At 26.7% G+C, this 16876-nt stretch overlaps 1 protein-coding gene and 1 non-coding gene across 2 annotated transcripts; both read left to right on the top strand.

The window, feature by feature from the left end:
- Positions 1-1588: 1588 nt before the first annotated feature.
- LOC134832563 (uncharacterized) lies at positions 1589-9298 on the top strand. Its single transcript, XM_063846627.1, has 5 exons — positions 1589-1843; positions 2922-3030; positions 6985-7123; positions 7185-8603; positions 9166-9298. The coding sequence occupies exons 1-5, from the start codon at positions 1589-1591 to the stop codon at positions 9296-9298; spliced, it is 2055 nt and encodes a 684-aa protein (XP_063702697.1).
- A 6716-nt stretch (positions 9299-16014) lies between these two features.
- On the top strand, positions 16015-16240 carry LOC134832935 (small nucleolar RNA U3). Its single transcript, XR_010162093.1, has one exon. It is a non-coding gene; the product is annotated as a small nucleolar RNA U3 (small nucleolar RNA).
- The last annotated feature ends 636 nt before the right edge of the window (positions 16241-16876 follow it).

The raw sequence follows: 16876 nt of genomic DNA, 5'->3' as shown, positions 1-16876 counted from the left end.
AAATAAAAATAAAATTAAAATAATCAAACAATTAAAAAAAATAAAATTTTTAAAAAATTGTTACTTTTTTGTAAAAATTTTTAAAATTAAAAAAAAATAATTTCTCAAAAATTTTTACTTTTTTTTAAAGTAATTTCAAACATGCTAAAATTTTACATTAAAAAAAATTTTCATTAATTTTTTTTTTTTGAAATTTTAAAGCAAAAAAAAAATGCAAATTAAAAAAAAAAAAAATAAATAAAAAAAAAATATTAAGAGACTTAATTTTGTAAAAGTTATTAAAAAGTAAAAGTTATTAAAAAAATTTAATTTATTTTAATATTTTTTTAATAACTTTTATTTTCACTCTTAATTGTTTATTCTCATAAAATTTTTACTTTTTTTTAATTTTAAAAATTTTTAAATAATTTAAGAGTCAAAATTTCCTTAATATCTTACCTTTTTTGTTCCTCAAATCCTTCAAACAATTGGTTAGAAAATAATTTTTTGCATCTCCTCCTAAAAACTTCCCAACTGCAGACCTTGAAACATTCCCGCTTTGTGAAAGTTTCTCTTCGCTCGCCGATGCACACCTACAAGAAAAGCGGACATGCCTTCAAAAAATTTAATCACTTATCTCCAAAAAAAAACACGGCAAAAAATAAAAGCACACAAGCTCAATTGGTCAATAAGTAGCACATTGTCCGGTTACTTCAATTTTTTTTTTCATCTCTACCTTTTTAAAATTTTTATTTGCCCTGTTGCTACTTTATCATCGTGATGTGTTGTTGTCGTTTTTCGTCGTCGAGTTAGTTGAAAATCCATAAAAAGCGATGCGATGATGAAGAATCGAAAGTTATAAAATAAAAATATTTCTCGTGTGTGCGTTCACAATTTGTTCGTTGCTTCATTTTATATGTCGATTATTATTATTTTATTAGCGACGACATCATACGGTGCAAAAAAAAAACATTTTATAATGAATAAATCATCACTTTCAAGCTGTTAGGCGAGTTTTTTGTTTGTTATCTTCTGCAGCAACAACATGACGTTAGAGAAGGTCAGTTTTCTATTGGGAGATGTTGCAACGACGATGGCTGAAGTTGCGATGTTCCTCTCTCGCATTCGTCATAACAACGTAAACAGTGGGTTATTTGCCTTTTTTACACGTCATTTTGCTCGAAAAAAACCTACAAGTCACCGTTCAATGTGTTTAGACTCGTGTTCAAGATATCCAAGTCATTTGCGATTTTTTTTCTCTCTTTTTGCCCGCATTTCGCAGAAAGTCAGTGCACCTTCGTATCGATACGACACGCACATATTCACTCTTACTCTTTTTTTGTTGTTTTGTGTTCAATAATAAGAAAATAGTTTTGCTTACTTGCAGATATTCCGAAGCGGTTCGTGCAACGACAAACAGGTGCTGCGTAACTGAAGTCAATTTCATCAAAAATAATTTTATTAACTCTCGAGATTGTGTCATGAAAAGTCATGTCGCACGGAAAAAAAGTGAAAATTATCTGAAAAAAATTAAAGAAAAATGAAAAATTTAAAAATTATTCAAAATTAAATAAAAAAAAAAATAAAATAAAAAATGAGTACCGCAATAATGACAGACTGCAGTAGTTTTCGCAGTTCAACCAACTCAACGACATTCAACGAAATAATGCTACCAAAAAGTGTCAAAAGTGTCTCGTCGGCAGGAGCTAAAAATACGAGAATCAGAATTGTGCGATTAAATCGGAATCGAACGAGTGTTACCCGAAATTTTGGATTTTCGTTGCGTGGCGGAAAAGAATTTGGTACGGGATTTTTCGTTTCGCACGTTGAGAAAGGAAGTGAAGCTGATTTACGGGGACTCCGAGTAAGTATCATTATTTTTTTATTTTTTGTTTGTGACAAAAATGCCCACATGAACGAACTAATTAATTGTTTATTATGAAAATTACTTGTCAGAGATAAAGTGCTTTTTCGTCTCATATCAGTGAGTTTTGCGTTTTTTTATTTAACATTTTTATTTTGAATAATGCTCAATGACGGAATTATGGGGGGCTTAAAATAAACGCAAAAATTAGTGATATAGAATAAATTTGAAATTTTAATCGGAAACCATGAAAGCGTATTTTTATGAAATATTGACAAATTCTAAAAAAATTAATTTAAGAAAAATAATGAAAAAATATTTTTAATAATTTTTTTTATAAAAAAATAATAAAATTAAAAAAATTGGAAAAGTGAAAATTTTTGACAATTATTAAAAATTAAATTAAAAAAATTAATATTAAAAAACAAAAATATTTTTTTTTACAAATTATAAAAAAAAAATAATTAATTAAATTTTTTAAGTTAAATTGTTTTCTAATTTAATTTTTAATCAGTCTGAATTTTTTAAAAATTTCTTTATTTTTATTTTTTTAGAATCTTTCAAAATTTCATAAAAATACGCTTCATGGTTTAAAATATTAAAAATCTCTATAGAATAAAAAATTAGACAAAATTGAACTTAAAAAATTAAAAATTTAATAAAAAAAATTAAAATAGAAAAGTTAAAATCGTTAAAAATAGAAATTAAAAAAAAACTTTTTGACGAAAATTTTTGACAATTTTTAAAAATTAAAAATTTTTTTTTTTAATATTTTTCAATGAATAAAAATTTTTATAATAAAATTTTTCTGATTAAAATTTTAAAAATTTAAAAAAAAAAAAATTATTTTTTTTTAAATTTAAAAAAAATAAAAAAAAATCTGACAATTAGTAGCAAATTTCTTGCATAACATCATGACACGAGAAGCTCCATAATTCATCATGTTCACACAATATTTGATAATCCGAGGTCTTCTCGTTTTTTTTTTATCTCCTAATCATCACACAAAACACAAAACATCCAGCGGCAACGCAAAAAAAAAACTTTTTTGTAATTATTATTTCAATTTTTTTTTCAGGCCGGTGATGAAATTTATCAAGTCAATGGTTATAAAGTCAGTGATGCAGTGCACCGCGAACTGAGTAAATATATTGCCAGTCAGGATAGAATTACGCTGCGTGTCCGAGGTAAATATTTTTGGGCATATTTTTGGTAATTTATTACGTGAGTGAGTGGTTTAGACGAAAAAAAACATACATCAAAAAAAAAATGTGTGAGTGAGATTAGTCATTATTAGTATGTCGCACGTAAAAAATGTAACGGATGCACGCTGATCTCACGTAAAATTTGTCACCAAAGGCATTGTTTGTTTGTTTATTGACACACGAGCATTATGCAACTTGACACTATATGACAAACAATTCCAACATTCCTAAAAAAAAATGTTGAAAAAAAGTATATTGTTTTGTTGTTTTTTTTTTCATGTGATAATTAGCTCAAAGTTTTGATACACTTTATTTTTCATTTATTTATTAAATAAATTAAATAAGTTACGAAACGCTTCAATTCAAGCATTCAAGTCAACAACATTGTTTTTAATCATTTTTGCCATAATTTAATTACTCTACGAGTTCATATGAATATAAAATGGTGTTAATCTAAATTTTATTAAGGCGCAAGTATTTTGCTGTACGAGCGAAAATTAAAAAAAAAAATTAAACAAAGAAACCAAATTTGTTGTTACACAAAAGCATTTTATCGCGCTTTGAATTTTGTGTTGTTGCAAAAATAAAATAAAAAAAAAATTAAATTGGAATGCAAATATTTGTAATGAGAGTAAAGTGAGGCAAATAAGTCAAGTCACTGAAACATAAATTAATTATCAGTCATTGTAACTTATGTCAACTCACACGAAAAGTGCCTTTAAAATGCAAACATTTTCACATTATTCAATAGTTTTGTCTGGATTTCTGTCGAGTTTGCACTTTAGGGTGAATAATTAATTAACGACTTTTGAAAGAAGAAGAAATGTTTCAATTTTGATTTTTTTTGTCGATCATATTTGCATTAAAATAATAAATTAATAAAAAAAAATCAAGAAAAAAAATAAAAAATTTCATCTTTTTTTTGAAATTGATCTTTTACCCTAAATGTAAAAAAAATCTAAAATAAATTTTCTAATTTTTCGTTTCAATTTCTGTTCAAATTTTTAGGTATACCTTAAAAAAATTAATTGATTAAAAAAAATTCAAGAAAAAAATAAAAATATATTTTTTTTGCCTAAATTGATCTTTTACCCTAAATGTAAAAAAAATTTAGATGAATTCAGGAAAAAATTTTAATTTTTAAAATAATTTTTTCTCATTTTATGTTTCAATTTTTATTCAAATTTTTATACCTAAAAAAATAAAAATAAAAAATATGAAATTTAAAAATCAAAAAAATTAAAAAAAAAATAAAAATTTTCATTTTTTGATGAATCTTTTACCCTAAATGTAAAAAAAAATTCTAAAATAATTTTTTCTCATTTTTTTCTTTCAATTTCTGTTCAATTTTTATACCTTAAAAAAAAGAAAATAATTTAATAATAAAAAAAAAATTCAAGAAAAAACTAAAAATTCTCATCTTCTTGTCTGAAATTGATCTTTCACCCTAAAAATAAAAAAAATAAATTGCACACAAAATTAAAAATTTTAGATGACGGAAAAAATATGCAGTTCTCAGCATTGCACTGTAAAAAATTAAACGAGAAGTAAATGAATAAATGAAGCAAAGCAGAAAAAAATAAAAACTGTAACCGAATAATAATAACTACTAAATAAAATATGAACTGCAACTTGCTCTGTGTGTGAATATTTTTCCTGAACAAGTCTTTCAAAAACTTTATCACACCATGCTCTTATATTTTCATAAAAATGTGCTTTAAAATTATTTCCAACAAAATACAATTACCGCATGACTGTGTCACGGTTGATGATATTGTTTTTTTTTTTGTATTTTCTGTGGAAACGAAAACGATACTTTTGTGTATCACTCGAACCGCTTAATGTTTTACTCTCTATATTTATTTACTTCTCGGTAGTGTCGCTCGCTCGCTTGACAATCATAATAAATAACGAGTAAATTTTCAGAGAAAAAAAAATTGAAACAAAATTAATTTAATGATTATTGTTATGATAATGTTTCGGAATATTATGTGAACTTCTGTGGTTTTTGAACAGTTACGAGTGTTTGACGCGACGACGCATTTGTTGGTGTGAAAGAACGAATAAAAAAGAAAGAGTTACGACTGAATCGAGGAAACGCAAAAGTTATGAGAAAATATTTCCGGATTGATTTTTTTTTTGTATTTTTTCGAATCTTTCGCTTGATTTTCTGTCAGCATTTCACAGCAAGTGAACTTTCTTTTGTGATTTTGTGTATGGAACAGAATCTTTTGTTTCATTTTTATTTCTTTTCCTTTCTATTATTTTTTTTTCTCTCTGCAAACAAGTGAGCCATCATCAGCAAACAAACTCGCCTAGAAGCAACAAGTAGGCACGGCATCGTCTTTGCAACCTTATAATAATAAATAAACGTAATGTAATAATAACAGAGTAGAGCGAATGGTGTGCAAATATCAGGCAAGACGACGTAATGTATTGTGTCTGAATCAGTTATGAGTAGCGAGCTCTATATTATTATTGTTGTTTGTTTTTTAATGCATTTCGGAGAAATTTTGAAAAAAAAATTGAAAATTTTTTTTGTCTGTCTGTTTCAAAAGAAAATTATTAAATTATTTTATTTTTTAAAATTTTCTCTTATAAAGTTCTTTTTTTTAATTTTTTTTTTTAAAATTTATTTTTTATTTTTTTTTTTAATTTTTTTTAAAATTTTTTAATTTTAAAATGTCATTTCTAATTTTTTTTTATTTTTTCAAAAATTTTAAAATTCTGAGTAATTATTTCTAAAAAATTTTAAATTTTGAGAAAACTTTTTAACAAATTTCGCTCTTTTAAAAAAAAAATTTTCGTAATCTCTCTTATAAAGTTTTATTTTTTAATTTTTACTTTTTTTTTTGAATAATAAATTTTAAATTTTTAATTTTTTTTTATAATTTTTTTTTTAATAATTAAAATTTTTTTTAAATTAAATTTTTTTTTTCTAATAATGAAATTTTTTTTCAATTTTAAACTTTTTTTTAAAAATTTTTTTAATTTTAAAAATTTTTTTTTTTTTTCAAAATTATTTTTTTTTGAAATTTTTTCTAAGAATTTTTTTTAAAAATTTTTGCAATTTAAAAAAAAATTTTTGGCTTTCTTTTAAAAATTTTTTAAATTTTTTTTTAAAATTTTTCTTAAAATTATTTCATTTAATTATTTTTTAATTTTATTCAAATTTTTTTATTTAAAAAAAAAATTTTTTTAAAAAAAATTTTAAATTTTTTTTAAAAAAAAAATAATAAAATAAATTTTAATGAAAAATTTAAATTTTGTTAAAATACGCTCAAATTTTTCATTTAACAAAAACTTTTGCCATATCTCATATTTATGTATGAAACTTGACTCATACCCATTCGATGACGTACAAACTTGAATTTATTTTATCTGAAAGCTATCAACATAATTTCACTTTTATTCATACGAATTCAGTGCAAAAAGCGTGTGTGTACATGAGATGACGACGAGAAAAACTGCGAATGTGATAGATTGGAAATGACGTACAAAAAATGCTTTTTAAATTTCTTGAACATTCGTTATCATTTCGACGAAGGAATTTGGCGAGAAAGGACAAAAAAAAATGCAGTGCGATGAAAAAAAAATCCAAACGAAGGAAAGAAAGTGAAATTTGTAACGATGTGTGAATGAATTTCATCATTCGTCAATTAATCGCGAATTAAAAGTTTTTTGATCTCTCTCTCGCTTGTTTGATGAATGACGAGAAACGAGGAATGTCGCGTTGCGATTGATGTTGATAAAACGCGGGTGACAATGACATGAAATGGAGCGAATTTAGAAATTTTTACGAATTTTTCACATTGTTTTGTCGGTAATTATTTTTGCGTGATGTTTGCTTTTGTTTTCATGCGAGTTTGATGACATGACGCGACGACGGAAATGCAGAAAAATTTCATTTTTCACGAGTTTTGATGTTTTTTTCAGGCGTTGGGATTATTCCAATCAAAGAATACGTCGCGGATCCGTTGAGTTGGCAAGTCATTGGAAGTAAACAACCGAAAGCGACGGAAAATTTGGAACGAATTATGCTCACTTTGGCGCCCAAAATGAAACTTGGATGCGGGTAAGTAAATTTTTTTAAAGAAATTTTTCAAAATTTTTAACAAAAATTATTTTTTTTTTAGAATTTGTAAAGGCCCTGAATGGAAACCCGGAATTTTCATTCAATTCACCAAAGAAAATGGCGTTGCGCGAAATGCTGGATTGCGTCCCGGAGATCAAATTTTATCGTGCAACGGCATCGACTTTACCAACATTGCCTTTAACGAAGCTGTGTCGATCATGAAGGAGAGCCATACCTTAGACTTGTTGATTCGCGTGTCGGAAGGCGTTGATTTGTTCCCAAATGAGTCGAGTGGATACAATTCGTCAGCAAGCAGTGCCACGGGAGATCAAAGTCCATGTTGGGGTAATGAAAATTCGAAGCGATTATCAATCGTGCGGGAGGAAAGCAATTCGAGTTCAGGCGATAAACGAAATTTGAACATTCGAACGAAAGTTAGACAAGCAGGAGGCGAAGTAAAAAGATCATTGAAACAAGTTCAAGCTCCAAAAGTGCCCCCGAGAAGCAAAACGACGCAAATTTCGTCAAATGGAACGTCAACTACGACGACAAAAGGGGTGAATAATACGACAATTATCAAATTATCGGAGAACGGAACGTTAATTAACAACATTTTGATATCGAATTACGCTGGCGGGGATGCAAAAACGAAAGAAGCCATGCTTGCTCACAGCATGGAAGCGATAAAAATCGGGGACAACACAAAAATCAATAACAATAACGAACAAAAAACCATCAAAGTCGAAGTTCATCAAGCAGCGACGTTACAAAAGAAGGTCGTTTCAAGCAATGGCAAAAGTATTCCTGCTCCGCCGCCTCCCATGATGCCTTTAGATCTTCAAAGCACAGCATCTTCCATCTCGGGCGTGACCTCCGAAAGCGATTCAAACAACAACAAAGACCTAAAATGTGCCTTATTCGAAGAAATTCGTCGTCGCGCCGAGAAAAAAGAACTCGAACCATCCGAAAATCCAAAAATTTCTGAACCGCCAGCGCCAAAGAAGCAATCAGGCACCGGATTCACGTCGAACATGAAGCAACACGACATGCTGATGGAAGAATTCAAACTGGCGCACAAGCGAATGTTCAAAAATGGATTTGTCGAGACGGAAAAAGACAAACAGCAGGAAGAGCAACATGTTGAAACGCCTCCCGCGCCAACGCCAACTCCCGATTACGATGTTACGCCGCAAAATTCGTTGAAAAAGGCACCGCAAAGTACGTTGCATCGCGTCGTAGCGCACGAATCGGCAAAAGTTAATGGAGAAAGTGCCGAGATGGAGTCGATCAAGTCGTTTCAATTCAATGGCGCGAATATGGGAAGTTCGCCGCCCAAATTTCCTCAACAGTTTTTCGTGCCAAGAGCAACGGGACCTGCAACGATCAAGAAGGCAAATCCTCAAGTCGCCGTGAAAATCGAAGATTATCAAAATAAGTCGACAACGAATGAGAAAAATTTGAATCCAAGTCCCGCGAAGAGGTAAATTTTTATTCCCACAAATGTATGCAATGAACAATAACTTTAATTTTATGAACCGTTAAGACAAAATTTCATGAAAAAAATTTTTTTTTATTAAGCTTTTAAATGACAAATTTTGTTTTTTTTTTAGTTTTTAATTTTTAAGAAGAATAATTTAAAATAAAATAAATTTTTTTTAACATTTTTTTTAAATAAAAGTAAAAAAATTACTGAAGAATAATTTTTTTTTTTTTTAATTTTTTTTTAAATGCTTAATTTTTAAATATTTAAAAATTTTTTAAACATTTTTTTTTTAAATAAAAAAAATTTTTTTCCTGAAGGATAATTTGAAATAATTTTTTTATTTTTATTTATTTTTTTATTTCACTTGTTTTTAAATAAAAGTAAAATTTTTTATTTATTTTTTTTTCTAAAGCTAAAATTTTGTCACTTTTGAGTCTTTTAAAGTAAATTGTTGAGTAAAAAAAATTTTTTTTTCGTTAATTTTTCAATTTTTTAACTCTCAAAAAGAGATTTTTATAAAAATTTGTAATTCTATCAATTATTTTTTTTTTAATTTTAGGACTTTAAAGCCTGAACAACTTCCTTCTGCTCTCTCGAACGGCGCTCATAAAGACACAAACGGCACAAAACCCAAAAACAAAGTTACAATCGTCGTGCCAAACAAGGAGATGATGACAAATGGCCATGCTTAGATCAAGTAACCCCACAAAATAAGTATTATTACCGCTAAAAAGTTGCCGTATTCATTATTTATTTTAACATTTATTCTGTAAAAAGTTCTAAATAACAATAAAAAAATATTTACAAAATTTTTCTTCTTTTTATTCAGCAAGCACGTGATTAATTTGAAATATTCTCGAACCAACAAAATCCCAAAATTTCAACCATTTATCCCATCCTCGGGCGACGAGATTCCACGGCGTGTCAATAACTTTGTTCAAAGTGTTTGAAAAGGCGTCGTATCCTTTGACAACCAACGCATTTGTCGGCAAATGTCCCCGAGTTTCAGATTTTTCCTTTTCACTTGCGGTATCGAGAACGGGTTTCGAGCCTTTTATTTCGCTGTATTTGCCTTGACCTCGAGCGTAAGTCGTCTCAAGCTTACTAACCCAATCCTCCTCTTCTTCAGCAGCTGTGTTGATGTCATTTGGCGGCGTCTCGTCGTACTTTTGATACTGCAAGAGGTAAGAAAAAGAAGAAAAAATGAGAAATTTGCGTGTTAATTATTGAAAAAGTGCGAAACAATAAGAAGAGAGTCTTCCTCGTCTCGAACAATCGTGAACTTTTATTCATTTCTTTTCAATAAATGCAAATAATTCGCAGAAATGCACTTGAAAAACAAACAAAAACTTCATTAATGGACTTGAGAGTTTTGCAATTTCATATTTTTTGTATGAAGTGAAGTACAAATAACGTGAATGTGTGAAGTTTTCATGTTAGGTAATTAACAAATATCGAAAGACATAATGACAAGATGCAAAAAATGAGATTTTTTGAGTTACTAATGATTTGAAAGGGTCTGAAATGTCATTTTAAATTAATGATTTTGCTTTTAAGTGTAAAAAAAATATTTTTTAAAAATTCCTTTGAATTTTTTGAACATTAAAAAAAAATTTCTTCATAAAAAAAATCTGAAGGTCTCAAAAAATATTTTTTAAAAATAAATTTAAAAAAAAATAAAATAAAATAATAAAAAAAATAAAAAAAAATATTTAAAAAATATAAAAAAAATAAAAATATTATTTAAAATATTTTTTAAATATTAATTAATTATATTAAAAAAATTTTTTTATTAAAAATTTTATTTAAAAATTATTTTTAATATTTTTTATAATTTTTTTTAACATAGTCAATATTTAGCAATTTTATTGAAAAATTTAAAACTTTTGACTTCAAATTTTTTTTTATTGTCCTTAAAATTCACATCCAAAATAAATTTTTGTCAAAAAAATTATTTTTTGTGACCATTAAAATAAAATTTGAACCAAAAATGATAATTTTGAAACTTTTTTGACCTGTTTTTCACTCCAAAATATTAAATTACTTAAAAAATCGAAAAATTTGAAGTAAAAATCCATCATTACTTACTTTATTTTGTTCATAAACGGCATAATCGTGCTGTAACTTTGCTTGAGCTACTTCCTTCATATATTTCCAATACTCATCCGTGTTATCCTGATATGCCTGAATCACTTTTAGACAAAGAACGATCGTTACAATTGCAGTTCTCCACATTTTTTATAAATTTTTATCCAAATTTTCAATTAAAAATCACATTCACTCTCGTTTCATCACTTGTTTCAATTTAATAATCGCATATATATTTTTACATCACATCTCTAATAATGCCACTCCGACACTAACCAAATTTTGTTTTTTTTTCGGTTATGTTAAACTTATGCAATAGACACAATTCGTCGTCGTCGTTAATTTTTTATTTTGTTAGGTACCTCAATTACGTGCCTTTTATTTATTAAATTTTATCTTTAACAAGGCATTGCGACGACCTTTTCATCTCACAACTTTAAAGCGAACTGACAAAACTATTTTAGGGGTTCATGTTGCGTTGCACGAATCAGCTGTTTAGTTTTTTTTCTGTTGCGATCCAAAGCAAGTTCATGTACAGCTAACAATGGACCATTCACGCACGGCGGGCATGGGAGGCTTTTACCGAATATTTAATTAAGGTACGTTTTGGTTTTGTGGGTTTGCGATGAAAAAGTACACTGTGCTTGTTAATAAAAAAATAATTTTAGTAAAAAAAGTTGTCTACAAGTAGCTCGTTAAAAAACGCATTTTGATCCGAACATTGTTGTTATGCGTTGTTGGTCAACTAAAATTATCTGTTACAATTTTTAATTGATTTTTTGTTCCAAATTTTAAATTTTTATTTATTTAATTAATTTTAAAATTTATTTAATTTAAATTTTTAAAATTTTTTTTTAGCTTTTAGAATTTAAATTTTTAATTTAATTTAAAATTATTTTTTTAATTTAAATATAATAATTTTTCAATAAAAATTTAATAATTTTTTTTAACAAAAAATTAAAAAAAAATAATATTTTTATAATAAAAATTAATCATTTTTTTAATAAAAATTAATAAATTTAAATAAAAATTAATTTTAAATTTAAAAAAAAAAAAATAAAATTTAAAAAATTAATTTTTTATTTAAAAAAATATTAATTACCTAATTAATAAATTTATTAAAAAATTATTAAATTTTAATTAAAAAATTAATTTTAAATTAAACGAAAGTTTAAATTCTAAAAGCTAAAAAAATATCTTTAAAATTTAAATTTCAATTTGAGAAAAATTAATTTTTTTTCATTTATTTAATCAAAACTCAAAAAATAAGTAAAAATTAAGAAGAAATTTAAAAAAAATTAATGGAGTTGCCTTGTTAATTGACAAAAATTTAATTTTTTCTTAACATCAATAAATCTTCAAGGACACAAAATTTCTCTTTATTATACAACAAAAAATTATCCTTGACCATTTATTGAAAAAATATCTACCAAATAAAAGTGAAAGGTAATTGCATAAAAAACTAAAATTCGTTAAAAATCAAACAAAACCAACAAAAGACATTTTAAAATAAGCGAGAAACCCGACATCTATCAACAATTCAACTTTTTCGAACAACTTTTCCCATAAAAGCTTAAAATACAAAAAAAAAGTTTATGCTCATATAAAACCAAAACAATCACATGCATCGAAAGTTATGAACCACACAACCAAAAATCTTCGTAAAAGTTCGTCAGTAGGTAAGTGTGTTAATGCCTTCTCTACACGTTTTGCCATCACGTCATATTGGGTACATCGATCGCGAATGTAGGTGAACCGAACGATTGACTTAATAATAACAAAAATATAAATATTTTGGATTTTCGTACAAGCAAGTGCTTTGAGCATGCACGCGAATCGAGACTATATTTTTTTTAAGTATAGTAACTAAGTATAAGCAAGTAAGTTGTAAAGTTGAATGTATTATGGAGACGACGACGGTATTATGCAATAATTTAACGATATAAACTTGCTTGAGTTGTGAATTAAATTTTGTGGATTAAATGTGTGTTGAGCAAGAATTAAACATTTTTCATAATTTAACTGAATTGATTCTGAATGTTCTATTTTCATGATATTTTCATATATCATGAAATATATTTTCATGAATCAAAAATTTTAATCAAATCATGAAATTTCCCGACTTAAATAAAAAAAATTTTGTGGATCGGGCTCAAGTTTGATGAAAATGACAAAAAAAAACTTTTTTTGGGCTAAACATGAGAAATTTTCTAAAAAAATTTTTTTGAATTTGAAATGAAAATGAAATTTTCGAAATGAAAAATTTTAAAAATATTTAACCTATCAGTTTAGAACCAGAATTTGGGAGCTTTAAAACGCTCAGCATTAATTCTGACATTCGGAACGAAAGTTACAATTGATTCGATTAAAATTTTTGATTTTGCATGATGTTTTAGAAAAATCTTTCAGAAAAATTTTCAAAATTTTTGATTAAATTATTGATCCTTCTTCGAAAAAGGAAATTTTAAAAGTTTATATGCTTGGTTTGAATTAATTGGAATAGATTTTAAGCTTTTTGAAGCTCTGATGATCATTTTTGCTCTGTTTTGTATCTTTTGGAGTTCATATACGTCTATTTTGCAATTCAGGAAGCGAAATATTGTTAAATAGTTTTCTTCAGTAAATATCTTCTATCGTCGTTCTGAGTTCAATTCTTAAAAAAATTCCAATTTCTGATCTAAAAAAGATAAAAAAAATATTAAAATTTAAATTTAAATCAAAAAAACTTACCAAAACACCTGTTTTTTCATTAAATAGTACGATGACATTTCCAACCGCTAAACAATCTACATAAATTCATTACAAAATACCGCGCGGAATTACCTTCAAACCATAAAAATAAACGATCGTATGCCGAACAACCGCTAAATACGGCGCGCAACATTACATTACGACGCTAAATATTACGACGACGATGCATTTAATTAAATAATAATCTAACTCTATTTCAATTACTGCTCTATTCATTACGTCTCTATGGAAATTTTTTACTTTTTTTCGATTATTTTGCTGATAATTTTTTTTTTTGTTTTTATTATTTATGTACTTACCTCTTTCGTTGTCGTCGTTCGTACAGCATTTTTAGGGGTTGTTGCTTATTTCGTTGTTCAGTTAAACACCAACACAAACTCAACTTTTCGCGTCTCGTAGACTTTTTTACGTTTTTCGTGTCAGTTCACATTCAGCTGCGATCGCTTCAAGACGGAGTTTTTGTCCCGAGAGCCCACGTGTGGTTATTTGGTTTTTTGCCAATTGTAATTTCTTTTTGTCTTTTTTTTATTTTTGTTTCAAACAAATATTGCAAAAAAAAAAAATTTTTTTTTACATAATCGAGTGACTCTGAAAATAAATATCGAAAGTAATAAATAAATCAATCGGAAATAGGACGGTTTTTTATTTGATTTCTTTTTAACCTTCGATCAATGCTAAGAAATGTCAACAATGGTGACAACATTGAACGCTTTTTAAATGCCTACGTGAGCGAATTGTGCAATATTTACTCGATTTTTAGTGTTAAAAGAGTCATTAACGTGAACAGACGTTTTTAAAGATAAATTTTTGTTTAATTTTAGGTCTTTCAGTAAAAAAGAAAAAAAAACTTACCAAAAACATGACAAAGTCAACTGCTCTCAGTGTTTCTTGCTTCCTTTTCAACGTCATGACAGCTTTTGCTGCGCCGCCATATAATGAAGCTTATAATTATGCGAATAAAGCCATAAGAGGAGGATCGCCCATCGAAGATCATTCACAGCATTTGGCTCATGTAGCTGCTGCTTATCAACAAACTGATCAAAATTACAACAATTATCTCGATGTAAGTTTTTTTCTTTCCTTCTCTTAAAAAGAAAAATAAAAAAAATTAAAAATTAAATTTATAAAAAAAAATTAAAATAAATTTTATTTAATTAAAAAAAAAATAATTTTTTAAATAAATTTTTAATAATTTTTTATTTATATTTTTGCATTATATTTTTTAATTTTTTTAAATTAAAAATTAAAAAAAAAAAATTATTAAAAAAAATTTTTTTTAAAAAAATATTTTTTCTTTTTAAAAATTTAATTTTTTAAATTATTTTTTTTTAAAAATTAAAAAAATAAAAAAAATTTAATTTTTTTAAAATTTTTTTTTAAAAAAAAAATAATTAAATTAAAAAAATTTTTTTTTTTTTAAAAAATAATATTTTTTTAAATTAAAATTTTTTTTTATTTATTTTCTTTTTAAATTGTTTTTTATTTATTTTTTAATTTTTTTTAGCCTTCAACATTACAAAGAATCCCTTTGCATCAAGTTGGTCCCGTACAAGAACACGCCGCTTACGAAGTTGAACATATCGACTCTGCAATTCGCACAAAATACGAAAATGCTCACAAATTTGTTGGAAATATCAAAAAAAGTCGTGCTCTCATTGACAATATTCAGGAACACGAAAAATACGGAAATACCGGCGATAAATTCGCATTCGTTACTCGAGGATTTGTGAATACTCAACAAAAATTTGCAGATTTGCTGAACGGAATAATTGAAGTAAGAAGTTGAAAGTTTTCGTAAAATGAGCTTTGTATGAGTTTTGAATTTTTTTTAGGGAACGGGAGCAAAATTTACAGGCGTTACAACAGGAATTGCCGCAGAATTGGATAAACTTGGAGCGAAAATTGTGGGATTATAGTTTTAAGCAATTTTTTTTATAATTTTTTAAAGTAAGAAACACTTTCAAGACTGCTAATTACGTAAAATAGTAAATAAATGTTGATATAAACCTTGAATTTTGCAATTGCCTTGTAACAATTTCATCATTGAAACGTCATAACGGTGAATGGGTAAGAATATGCGAATTTTTTTTTTTAAGCATTTAAGACCTGAAGATGTTTGTTAATTTTTTCGTTTTTCTCAAAAAAAAAAAAAAAATACCAAAAATTAAATTAAATTTTTTTTTAGTAAAAAAATTAATAAATTTTAATCTAAGTAACGTAAAAAAATTAAAAAATAAATTTGAACAAAAATTTTTATTTTTTTTATTTGTAAGGAATTTTTAAATTATAAAAATTCAAAAAAGTAGATTTTCAAGCTTCAACATTCATTACCGAATTTCAATTCAATTTGAGGGGAAATGATAAAAATGAATTTGTAACGTTCCAACTGACAAAAATTCAAAAAATAAATTGAAAGGTTTCACATTTGTACGTTTCGTAACGAGTTTCTATGCAACATACGAACGTTTCATCAACGTTTGTTCGATTTTCTTGCATTTCTTGATATATTTCGCCAACAAGACACGCACGAAGCAGATTCAAGTACTTCCGATCGATGCGACGAAACTTTAAGACTATACTTCAGAGGATCATTTCTGTAGTTTGTCTTCCATCGTCTTCTTTCAGCAATGAGAAAAGACACCCAGCCACGTTGATGAGGCGCGGTGCTTTCTTCTGAGCGTGAAACTTGGCATGGAAGTTGTCTCTTGCGGACTGACTTCCATTGCTGCTGATGATCGTTCACCGGATGACTCTTCGGAATCGACCGGCAATGAAGAAAGTGCTTTCTGAGTGGTTTTTTGAACAACTTTATAATCCAAAAACATGAAAATTCTTCTCTAATCTGCGATTTTGCTGAATTTTAATCAATTTTCTGATATTTTATCGCTCGATAACGTTAATTTTTTTGATTAGATATTTTTTGAAAATACAAATACAAAGTCTTTCATCCAAAATACTTTAAAGAATCAACAAGAACGTCACGAAGGCCAGCAATCGTTGAAAAATGCAAAATATTCGTTTTCCAATTAAATTTTCAAAAGAAAATTATTCATTTCCTTCTGAAAATAAAAGAAAATGAGGGGAAATGCGTGAAAAATGTTTCACAAATTCAAGTTTGCTTAATAAATTTTATATTAAACGTATGAAGTACGTCGCTCCATAACAAACATACTACTTCGAATTTGCTAATTCAGGGAAAGTTTTGGTCGCACATTTTGGTGCCCATTTTGTGAAAACCTAATTTTCCCAATTTTTGTATTCTTTCCTGTCGTAAGGAAAGATAAAAGTAAAATTTTTCACTTTTTCGAATTAAAAATTATTTTTTTTTTGCCTTCAAGCATCATCAAAATGAGAAATAACAAAATGAGAATCAAAATATTTACTCACCTTATCAAAATTTTGAATTTTTGGGGGTTTTCACAAATTATATT

Source organism: Culicoides brevitarsis, chromosome 2 (genome assembly GCF_036172545.1).
Source record: "Culicoides brevitarsis isolate CSIRO-B50_1 chromosome 2, AGI_CSIRO_Cbre_v1, whole genome shotgun sequence".
In the NCBI taxonomy this organism is placed as follows: Eukaryota; Metazoa; Arthropoda; class Insecta; order Diptera; family Ceratopogonidae; genus Culicoides; species Culicoides brevitarsis.
Note: the sequence above shows the minus strand (reverse complement) of the source record. Positions and strands in the feature narration are given on the sequence as shown.